The following is a 12,062-nucleotide window of genomic DNA, read 5'->3' as shown; positions in this document are numbered from 1 at the left end:
TTAGCGGAGGTTGGAGAGGGAGAAGTGGAGGAGAGCGACGTGGAGGAGGAATTCGCCAATGAACTTGTAATTGAGGATCGCATGGATGACGATAGTGATGAATAGAGTAATTTTCTATCACATGATTGCAGTTGTTTACAGGGTAGCCTTCATTCTTTCTTGTTGATGTGTTTCGGGCAACAAGTTCATATGCTCGATGGATTTTAGCGGTAACTTGTGTTCTGCCCATTGCTGTCACATCGTTTCGTTTTTTATGTATTTTTTTATGCTGCCAATAGCCAAAGACATTTCTTACATTAAATGATTTGTTAAACACATTCGAATTAATTATAAATAAAACATAATATAATGTGGTAACCTCATACTGTCATGCTTGAACATCTCAACACTAAATTAAAGGCCTGTCTCTTATAGACGCCTGTCTCAAATACAAGCCGGTACAGTTCGGCGATTTGGGTAAATAGAACCCCGGGCTATTATTTGAAGTTTTACGGTAGGTGGGCAAATGCATTTTTGTCTCAGTGCATGCATTGTTTTAGTTTGACAGGGTCGGCGCTAGCTTAGCTTAGCATAATGAATGGAATCCTTTGTTGCCAGCTAGCATGTCCTGAGTAAAAGTGATATAAAAAATAAAAAAACACCTAATTACTTCCTGCGTATTCACAACGAGTACAAATAGCGATGCAGATTAACACTAGGCGATTTCCTAGGCAGATATTGACTTGGGACTATATTAGGGGGAAGCACAGGCGAAGCACTGCTACTTGGGTGCAGAGATATCACGCAATACATGACATGTGATTATGTGGTATAATATGTGAATGTGAATAAAGGTATAATATGGGTCGATCTATACATGCGTCATGTTTAAAATAATTACTTACTCTGTGGACAGCTGTCCATTTGGTCCATTCGGCGTGGGTCGTTTTTTCCAGTTCACTTTATCACACCGGGAAAAAAAATAGAGTAAAAGTTACTGCAGGATGGATCAATGCCGTGAAATCCTCGGTAGCTGTGACACAACTGTGGGCACGCTCATCTTGATCTGACGCGTTGAGCCTGGTCATCGATGGCAGAAGCTTGTCCCACTCTCCACAGCACAGACACAATTTCAGTCGGGATAGATTGGCATATTCCCCCACATTCACACCACCAGATCGTGTTGGCTCTCATCCTCACGTCCTCAGGTTGTTGAGCGATAGCAACCTCCTCCTCCTGTTGGTCTATTTCCCAAGCGCGCAGCTCATCTTCTGAAAATTCAGGTATGGTTCTGGCTCTGGCTCTTGACTGTCTGAGAAGTCACCCTCTTCGTCTCTCACAAAATTAGCCATGTTCATTGCCATTCATGTACTGTAGGAAAAATAGCCGGCTACTATTCACGCTGGTATGTTGAAGGAAGTCATGGGATATCTACTACTGTGCTTTCTCCTGGCCCCTCAGTGCCCACCACTGCTACTGTGCTTTCTCCTGGCCCCTCAGTGCCCACCAGTGCCTACTGTGCTTTCTCCTGGCCCCTCAGTGCCCACCACTGCTACTGTGCTTTCTCCTGGCCCCTCAGTGCCCACCACTGCTACTGTGCTTTCTCCTGGCCCCTCAGTGCCCACCAGTGCCTAATGTGCTTTCTCCTGGCCCCTCAGTGCCTACCACTGCTAATGTGCTTTCTCCTGGCCCCTCAGTGCCCACCACTGCTACTGTGCTTTCTCCTGGCCCCTCAGTGCCCACCACTGCTACTGTGCTTTCTCCTGGCCCCTCAGTGCCCACCACTGCTACTGTGCTTTCTCCTGGTCCCTCAGTGCCCACCACTGCTACTGTGCTTTCTCCTGGCCCCTCAGTGCCCACCACTGCTACTGTGCTTTCTCCTGGCCCCTCAGTGCCCACCACTGCTACTGTGCTTTCTCCTGGCCCCTCAGTGCCCACCAGTGCTACTGTGCTTTCTCCTGGCCCCTCAGTGCCCACCACTGCTAATGTGCTTTCTCCTGGCCCCTCAGTGCCCACCACTGCTACTGTGCTTTCTCCTGGCCCCTCAGTGCCCACCACTGCTACTGTGCTTTCTCCTGGCCCCTCAGTGCCCACCACTGCTACTGTGCTTTCCCCTGGCCCCTCAGTGCCCACCACTGCTACTGTGCTTTCCCCTGGCCCCTCAGTGCCCACCACTGCTACTGTGCTTTCCCCTGGCCCCTCAGTGCCCACCACTGCTACTGTGCTTTCTCCTGGTCCCTCAGTGCCCACCACTGCTACTGTGCTTTCTCCTGGCCCCTCAGTGCCCACCACTGCTACTGTGCTTTCTCCTGGCCCCTCAGTGCCCACCAGTGCTATTGTGCTTTCCCCTGGCCCCTCAGTGCTTACCACTGCTACTGTGCTTTCTCCTGGCCCCTCAGTGCCCACCACTGCTACTGTGCCTTCTCCTGGCCCCTCAGTGCCCACCACTGCTACTGTGCTTTCCCCTGGCCCCTCAGTGCTTACCACTGCTACTGTGCTTTCTCCTGGCCCCTCAGTGCCCACCACTGCTACTGTGCCTTCTCCTGGCCCCTCAGTGCTTACCACTGCTACTGTGCTTTCTCCTGGCCCCTCATTGCCCACCACTGCTACTGTGCTTTCCCCTGGCCCCTCAGTGCCCACCACTGCTACTGTGCTTTCTCCTGGCCCCTCAGTGCCCACCACTGCTACTGTGCTTTCTCCTGGCCCCTCAGTGCCCACCACTGCTACTGTGCTTTCTCCTGGTCCCTCAGTGCCCACCACTGCTACTGTGCTTTCTCCTGGCCCCTCAGTGCTTACCACTGCTACTGTGCTTTCTCCTGGCCCCTCAGTGCCCACCACTGCTACTGTGCTTTCTCCTGGCCCCTCAGTGCCCACCACTGCTACTGTGCTTTCTCCTGGCCCCTCAGTGCCCACCACTGCTACTGTGCTTTCTCCTGGCCCCTCAGTGCCCACCACTGCTACTGTGCTTTCTCCTGGCCCCTCAGTGCCCACCACTGCTACTGTGCTTTCTCCTGGCCCCTCAGTGCCCACCACTGCTACTGTGCTTTCTCCTGGCCCCTCAGTGCTTACCACTGCTACTGTGCTTTCTCCTGGCCCCTCAGTGCCCACCAGTGATGCGCGGGACAATGTATAAACAACCCGCACCCGACCGACGTTTTCAACTAACCCGCCCGCAACTCAGACCGCAAAAAAAGAAAAAGAAAATATTGTACCCGACCCGCTTCCTGACCCGCATTTTTTAAAAGTAGTAAATGCTCATCGTAGCGTCGTTGAAAAAAAAAAAAGAATATATTCTAATTTTGTCAAGAATTTAAAAAAATTGTCAATAAGCTCATAATTTGTAAATAATCTAAATGTTTAGTTTTAACAACAATTTAAAAAAGCTGGCTATGTCTATTTTGATGTTTCTGCGCAAGTTCAGCAGACAGTGAGGTTCGGGTTTGTTCCGATCAGAATGGCCTGTTGGTTCGAAAATATGTGGAATAAGGGCTGCCTCCGACTAATTAACTTTTTTTTCTAGTCGACTAGTAGTTGTTCATTTAAGCCATTCGTGGACAAATCGCCCCTTTATATTAATTTAATTACTTAAATATGCTATAGGCTATATCCTACAGGATAATAAGCAGTATGGCCGCACGCATAAAGCTTGCCACAAAGAACCGGTTAAAGTAATGATTATGAATGTGTCTAAATTAGCAAGGAGACATTTAATTGTTTAGTAATAAACTGGTGTTTTCTGTGTCGCTGCAAAGATGAAGTTGACAATTCGGACTCGCCATGAACGCCAGAGAGAAATGCATATGAAATTACATAATCAGAGAGTAGCCTATTTATTTTGGTTTGAATATTTTCGTTTAAAAGTAGACATTTCAAACTTTCTGTAATATATAGCCTATATTTCTCAAATCTGTGAGGCACAAGCTGAGTTTCGGCGCCCTCCATTCACAAGCAATGCAAGTGATCGTGCCGGCTCCTTATTACATTGCCTGCTATATATTTGCTTCTTATTCATTAAATACAGGCAATTTTTGTTTTATAAAACATTGATCAAAATTAAGATACAATTTATACAAAACAAAAATCTTTTAAAAAGAGTTTTCTACAAAACAAAACTTAATGAAGTCGTCAAAACCATGTTTTACCAAAAACAGCGCCGTTGCTAGGAGGGCGCCAGTGTCTCTGCCTTTCAGCGCCTCTGCCTCGCGAGTGGATGATAGCCCTGAAGACGCCTAGCAATGGTATACCTTTAGTGGTAGTATACCTTTAGTTAAGTTATACCTTAAGAGTCTTCGTAGCGCGCTAAAGGTTATCGAAAAATGCAGCCCAGGTATGATGCGTATGATGCCTAATGGAGATTCCAAAGCGCTTTTCTTTGGTCAGAACCATGGAGAGCGATCGCGGATAGGTCCGTCCTATGCACTGAAACTTTTAACAATGCAACAAAATATTTAAAGAGCATCAAGCTAAAATCTATATTATGTATATGCACAGATAATATAACAGTAGGCTATATTAGTCAAATATTTTTTTTTATTAAAGGGGGGGTGAAATGCTCAGTTTCAGTCAATCTCCTGTTAATCTTGATTACCTATAGAGTAGTATTGCACCCTTCATATCTCCAAAAAGTCTTTAGTTTTATTATATTTATAAAAGAAAGATAGGCTGTACCGAGTCTTTCCGGAAAAAAACGAGCGGCTGAAGGCGGGCCGTGTGGGCGGAGCTAAAGCTGTGCTAACTCGCCGAGCTAACAACACACAGAGACATTTTTGTTCCAAAAATACTCCTTCAAACATACAATTTAATTTTTGAAACTTTGTCCATGTTTAGCATGGGAATCCAACTCTTTAACAGTGTAAAAAACTCAGTATGCATGGAATAGCATTTCACCCCCCCCTTTAAGTTAAGCAGTGATTGGATAACGTTTTTTATTTTTTATTTAACGTTTTTAATTTAAGGTCTGCCCACAATTGGTCTGGCCCATCCAAAACTGGAATTCTGGTGCCGTGCCTGGTTGGTCGTGCCAGTTTTGTGGCTATCAAATGTGTACATAGCATCGCAAGAAGAGTACACATGACAAAGCCAATACTTTGGTCATCATCTTTCATTATTTCGGCAAATGTCTCCCACACTCCCACAGCTTCCACTCCCCAGTCTTCACCTTTTCTCTTGCCGCCTCCATCTCTACCTGCAGACTGAGCTCGTGCGTCATCGTACTTCTTGCCAGTTATTCAGCCAATAAAGTGTAGGCCTATGTATTTAATTGAAAATTGTGCTATATAAATTACAAAGGTTTAATTAGCATCTTTATTTCAAACGACCCGACTGACCGAGACCCGAATATCATAAAAAATATTTTTGGATGACTCGTAACCACGGGTAACCGCGGGTGACCGCAGGCACCCGCTCATTTTGGATGCGCCCAAGTAGCAGTGATTCGCCTGTGCTTCCCCCTAATATAGTCCCAAGTCAATATCTGCCTAGGAAATCGCCTAGTGTTAATCTGCATCGCTATTTGTACTCGTTGTGAATACGCAGGCCACAAGAAGTAATTAGGTGTTTTTTTTATTTTATCACTTTTACTCAGGACATGCTAGCTGGCAACAAAGGATTCCATTCATTATGCTAAGCTAAGCTAGCGCCGACCCTGTCAAACTAAAACAATGCATGCACTGAGACAAAAATGCGTTTGGCCACCTATCTAAATGTAGGAAAGAAGGTGAATAAGCCCTATTTCAAAAAACGGTGGAGTGTTCCTTTAAATAAAAAATTATATTCTATTCTCTTTTGTTTGTTTATTTATTTTTACATATTCAATCAGTCTCATTCTCATCCCCAACCTATGGGGACCCCATATGTGTTTTCTTCCATGGCTGCTCCTAAACGGAAACCTGTGTCTTTCCCTTGGGCTAAGTCACCCAGTATTTCATATGCAATTCGGGTTAGTCTTCGGGTTAGTCCATATGTATATCTCCACATAACTCCTTCGGGGAAAAATGTGGGTTCCGCAGCATTCTCCATTCTAACAGAAGGACACGCTTTCCCAGTGTTATCCAATAATCTCTCTATATGGTTTATCACGGAACAACAGTGACAGAGACGCCACGTCCCGTCGCCACATCTGCTGCACTAGGACAGTCAGGTCACCGGCTCGGCTCCTCAGCGAAAACCTGATGTACCTGCTTCTCATTATAGCCTACAGTATGTGCGTGCCGCGATGAAGCGCAGCTGATGCAATTATAGCATGCCAATGTGTATTGGATCGTTTTAGTTTCACTCGAAGTAGATTGGCCTCTCTAGCGAGATTCATAATCGTCGGTCCCAACGTGGCGTCTCCGTTCCCTCCTTCAGGGAACGAGGGTTACCATATGACATAACCGAGACGTTTGCTATTTTATGTTCATGTAACGTTAATGTAACAGTACGCTGTCTGTTGAAGTGTGTTTTCTCAGGTTACTGATGCACGAACACAGTTTTATGTACTATTGTTACCTAATTTTCCTGTCATGCACATTAATGAAAGTATATTTTATTTAAGAACAGTTGTTTGAAAAGTTAATGCACTTTAAAAAGTGAATGCCATTTCAATAAAATATGTGATGCTTGATTTGGTTTATATTTGCTCAATGCGCTCACTTGCACCCACTTGTGGGCATAGGAGACAATACAGTACTTTTCCCTATAACATTAAGTATTGCCTTTAGAATTTGAAAATAATTTTAATTTTGCCAAATATTTTAGAAACAAATTCAAATTTAGCTTTTCAGCCATTTGTACAGCCGTACTGAATACACTGATGTTGCTATTTGACATATTATTGAAATAGGTCTGGTGAGAGAGCATGCCCATCATTTTTGTGACAGTTTTGTTTGAGAATAGTTTAAGACTCAGATTAGCAACTAATAATTTTAATAAAGTGTTATCTGTCTGTCAATCACTGTGCACATTTAGGTCTGCTGACATGTCTGTTGAGGGCATGTTGGAGGGATAGCTACTTATTGATTATACTAAGTGTTTTTATTTAATAGTATTTCTTTATTTTATTCTCTCATTTAATCATATGTTGTGTCCTTTGTTGCCTTCACAAATAAGTTAGAGATAAGGAAATGTCTCCATCTCAAGGTTTTTAACATCATGAAATGATGAAGCAGTTGAATTGTTGCTGCTCGAAGCCCGACTGAGCACTGAGAAAGATGCAACTGAAACTATCCAATAAACAGCTCGTTTTAACAATCACTTTGCCTCATTCAATAATCTCGGTCCACTTTGTTGCTAAACTACCTGAAAAAAGCCAACGTGTGCATTGAATGTTGTTATGTGCCGCATTGTGTAACACAATATACTGTTTTGTTTCTTTAAGTACTGAATTTAAACCTCTTGTCCTATTTTCATAACAGCACAAAACAATGAAAATGATAGCAGAGCAACAGAAAGAGCAGGTGAGTGTCATTAGTCAAAGTCTGAATGCATAACAATGACTGTGAGGGTCTTTTGTGATTTGCATATCTAAACTCTTACTGTAAAAACTAAAACTTCTCTCAACAACCAGCTCAATTCATTAAAACAAAATAAAGAGGGTTGCAACTGATCCCGTGTGTGTGTGTGTGTGTGTGTGTGTGTGTGTGTGTGTGTGTGTGTGTGTGTGTGTTGTCACAGTTGTTTGTGACAACACACACACACAATTAACTGTCACAGTTGTTTCTACCTTCTAATTTTTATTAACATAAATTGTATATAAATATTTATATAATATTATACTTTTATATATTATTATATAAATTATTATTTATATAATATTATGTAAATTAAATGGTAGTTTAATTTATATAATATTGTGCTATATTGAAAATTGCACACCAAGAATTGCAACCACAACACATTAGTATTGTATACTAATAAGTATTAGTGTTAAATAAATGTATTCAATAATTAGCATTAATAATCAATAAGCATAAGGTAATCAGTAGCCACTGAATATATTGTAAATACCTTTTTTGCCAATAATTTTTTGAGTGATATTTGTATTTATATAGTTTTAGTCTTTTGCTAATGGTAATTTTCGATTTGAATCTTGATTGTAGAAGTGTTAAAAAAACATGAATACACCATAACAGAAGAACTTGGACAAGGGGCTTCAGGAAGAGCATTTCTAATGAAGAGTCCAGATGAAGATTTCCTGGTGGTCAAAGAGATCAATAAAGATGTAAGTACAATCAAGAATTATTTAAATTATTGAATGTATTAATTAGGGACGGCACAGTGGCTCAATGGATAGCACTGTCATCTCACAGTAAGAAGGTCCCTGGTTCGATGTCAAAAAAATTGTACGTGTATCTGAATGTGTCCCAACTCTGGCATAAAACCTGTGCCAAATCCAAATGTGTGTGTGAAGTGAACCCTGCAACAAGCGGAAATAATGTTAGGAACATGGAACATATTAATATGATCCTAGATAAACATCACATAGATGAAATGTGTTCTTTGCAGAATGTGAATTTGAATGTAGATGCAGCCAAAAACGAAATCAACATCCTGAAGGATCTGCACCATGGATATATCGTTGGTTACGAGGACTCCTTTGAAGGTGAGTCTGTTTACATTATAGAAAGAGAAGCATGACAATGTTCCTTCAGTCTGAAAGTAAATTTTAAGTTTTTTTAGAAAGTGTGAAACCTTTTTATGAGTGTGAACAACTAACAGTGAACATGTGGGGTAAGATGAGTGATATGCATTTACTTTTAATGTGTAATGTATACTTTTAATATGTACAGGGTAAAAATACAAGTAATTTTGACCTGAAACTCATTTTTTAAAACAATTTTTCAAGAATACAAAAAAAAGGTTTTGTGGTTGAAATCTAAAAAAAATAACAAATCCTTCCCTCACGGGTCAATTTGACCCCCTAAGGACTGAATGGAAAGCGAGCTATGCTTCACATAGAAATAACCTAAATGATCAAAATTCAAACTAAAAATGCTAAAACTACCAAAAAAGGATTTTATAATGTCTACATGATGTCTAGGACCCAGTGGAACAGCTCATTTGCTCCATATAGAGCTATAAGCCCATCTAGAGGCAAGAGTCATGAAATATCCTTATATTATTTATTTTATTCCACAAGAGGTTGGCAAAGACGTCCAATGTAAGATATTTTGAGCTGAATTAAAAGGGTTATGAATAAAATTGTGTTATTTTAAATTTAAATTTAAATAATGTGAGGAATGTGCTTAAATTACTATTTATTTATTATTTATTGATCAAATCTAGTAATTTAAAGGTAAATAAAATAAAAAATAAAAAATCTCCCAAAAATTGCATTAAAAAATAGAAAAAAATCCAAAAAAAGAAATCTTTCTGTTCAAAAAAATAAATAAATTAAGAATAATTGTAGGGCTTCGGGTGATTTTGACCTGCGAGGGGAAGATTTGTCAGGATTGAGAGTAAGGGATGAAGCGAGGACTCAATTTGCAGAGGTAATGGGCCCAAGGGGGGGAAACAAGAGACTTAAGTTAAGTTGACACATAAGGTAACAGTCAACATGACGATCGATCGACACAAGGAGAATAAACAGAGAGCGAACAAGGCAGGTAACAAGGGAGGACAGGTAATGCTGGGTATACACCAAAAGATAATCGGGCTGATTTTGGCCGATTTCCCCCCTCCTGACAATCCTAGCTGTGTCCCGATTATCTTGATGGTTCTACAGATTATCTTATCAGATTTGCCCTTGGTGTGAGGTGTGTTAAGTGTGTTCGAACCTGATCGGAAGAAAGTCGGAGCCGCTCCGATCGCGAATCGTAAATATTCAACATGTTTAATATTTACGATCAGAAATCCTGAAGTGTGGGGTGAACCCTGAGGACAAACGCACGCACGCTCTGGAGATTATCACGTGAAAGGAAACAATATCCAATCAGAAAGCGAGATGAGATGATCATGGCGCAGCACACAGTGAAATTGATGTGGACAGCAGAGATGGAGGATCAGCTTGTTGATTTGTGGCGACAGCACGAATGTTTATACAACGTGTCGTGAAAAACCTTTCAAAACACCATCGCTGTTTCTTCCTGCATATCGTCCGCCATGCTTATTCTGAAGTCTTGCGAGATTTTGAGAGACTTCCTGTGTTCAGTCGAGACTCTGGTTGAAAATCTGTTAGTGTGTGTTGTGCTGTCTTTGTCACATCATGGCACACACACACTATAGGAGCAAAACGCTTAAATCTAGGATTTGTTGTCCTCATGTTTGTGGTCTATCACATTTTGAAAATCTTATAAGATGTAAAAAATATTTTGGTGTGTACCCAGCATAACGAGGGAGGACAGGTGGGGCAAATGCAACAATAATCAAGTAACAAGATGGGCGGGGTTAGGAAACGCATGACAAGCCATGTGCTCACACAAAACAAGACATGAGGCTTGTTTAAGATGCGCCTCGCCTGAAGTGTAGTCGAGAGTAGGCGGCTGCAGTGAGAGGAGGAGTGAAAAAAGCGCAGGCAAGCCGGACAGTTCTCTCTTCTCGCAGTGGATCAGACACCTGTGAGATCAAAGACGGATATCGCGGGATTCACTGGATTCACGCTCGTGCACAGTGTTCAGAGGTGTCAAAAGTATTCACATTCATTACTCAGGTAGACGTATCGATACTAGGGTTTAAAAAGACTTCTGTAGAAGTTGAAGTATCAACTCAAGCTTTTTACTCAAGTAAAAGTAAAAAAAAAAAGATATTCCAAAACTACTTAAAGTATAAAAGTAATGTAAGGAAAAAAATCTCTCTCTCTCTCTCTCTCTCTCTCTCTCTCTCTCTCTCTCTCTCTCTCTCTGAATCAATATTTGCCGCGATTTCTCCCTCGCTTACCGCATCTACGTTTCTTTCGGAGGACTTTTGGCGCTGCGCACAACCAAATGTGACTACAGCCTCTCACGAGTTAGAAAGACACCACAACGCCAATCAGTTTAGCGATGTGTATACAGGAGGCAGGAGTCAGGTCTAAACCGTTTGTGTACTTGGCCAATTTTTATTTTTATTTTTTTAACGACGACGAGCTGGAATGAAAACAAGCCGAAATTAAATTGGAGTAACGAGGCTATTTTTAAAATGTAAGGAGTAGAAAGTACAGATAATTGCGTCAAAATGTAATGAGTAGAAGTAAAAAGTCGTCTGAAAAATAATTACTCCAGTAAAGTATAGATACCTCAAATTTCTACTTAAGTAAGGTAACGAAGTATTTGTAGTTCGTTACTTGACACCTCTGACAGTGTTGCTAATAAACTGGATGGAATTTAAGTTCTGTTGCTTTTATATGAAAATAAATATAATGAACAAGACACCCAAAGTAGCATACTTATTAAATTCCATTCCAAATACATGTTTATTAGTCTTTTTTTTCTTTAATACAGACATGTGTTTTTTTTTGCTTTTTTTTGCTTTTTTTTTTTTTTATATATAAAAATTACATTACATAGAGATCACACTCTTAGATAGTTTGGGAATATTCACACATAACGTACAGTATACACATAAAACATGATATCAGAGTTTTAAAATCAAACATTTTAAAAGAGAACAATACATCACGGTTGTTTAAACCAATGAGCATTAAGCTGCCGTCAGCAAGTCGTTTCCCATCATGCTTTTGATCAGCGCAGTCGGTGGAGAGCAACTGCGCTCGACTGCAGAATCCGACAGGTGCGCCTTGCGCTCGCGAGAGATTGTTGAAATTTTGTAAATTTTGTGTAAATTTGCTTTGTATTTTATATTGTAATTTATTGTCTTGTAACCTATGATTGAATATGCTATACAGGACTCCCTTGTAAAAGAGACTGTGTCTCAATGGGACTTTTCCTGTTTAAATAAAGGTTATATGATACGTCAGCATGACATCAGAGCAAGGCGGACCGCACTCGGACACATTTCTAACCGGCATGCATCTCGCGCTGATCACCGGTGATCGATTCTGCGCAGATTTTGCTCATCTCAAACAAGCCTATTAACACGCAGCTAATGAGGATACTCATAAGCCACGTGTTCACAAAACATTACAACATGAAAGCACACAGTCAGTGTAAAACACAAGGATCATAACA

The 12,062-nt window shown here is 41.2% G+C and overlaps 1 protein-coding gene across 2 annotated transcripts in view; it reads left to right on the top strand.

Moving 5' to 3' along the window:
* LOC311287887 (uncharacterized protein) overlaps nt 1-12,062 on the top strand; it is a 40,813-nt gene that overhangs the window by 12,288 nt on the left and 16,463 nt on the right. For both annotated transcript variants that reach the window (XM_084404998.1, XM_084404999.1), the window contains exons 4-6: nt 7,374-7,415; nt 8,058-8,179; nt 8,464-8,560. In XM_084404998.1, coding sequence (XP_084261124.1) covers nt 7,374-7,415; nt 8,058-8,179; nt 8,464-8,560 — 261 coding nt within the window. The remainder of the gene's footprint in view (nt 1-7,373; nt 7,416-8,057; nt 8,180-8,463; nt 8,561-12,062) is intronic.

The sequence above is a fragment of the Rutilus rutilus genome, assembly GCF_951802725.1.
Source record: "Rutilus rutilus genome assembly, chromosome: 3".
NCBI classification, from domain to species: domain Eukaryota; kingdom Metazoa; phylum Chordata; class Actinopteri; order Cypriniformes; family Leuciscidae; genus Rutilus; species Rutilus rutilus.
This window is presented reverse-complemented; position numbering and strand designations above follow the sequence as displayed.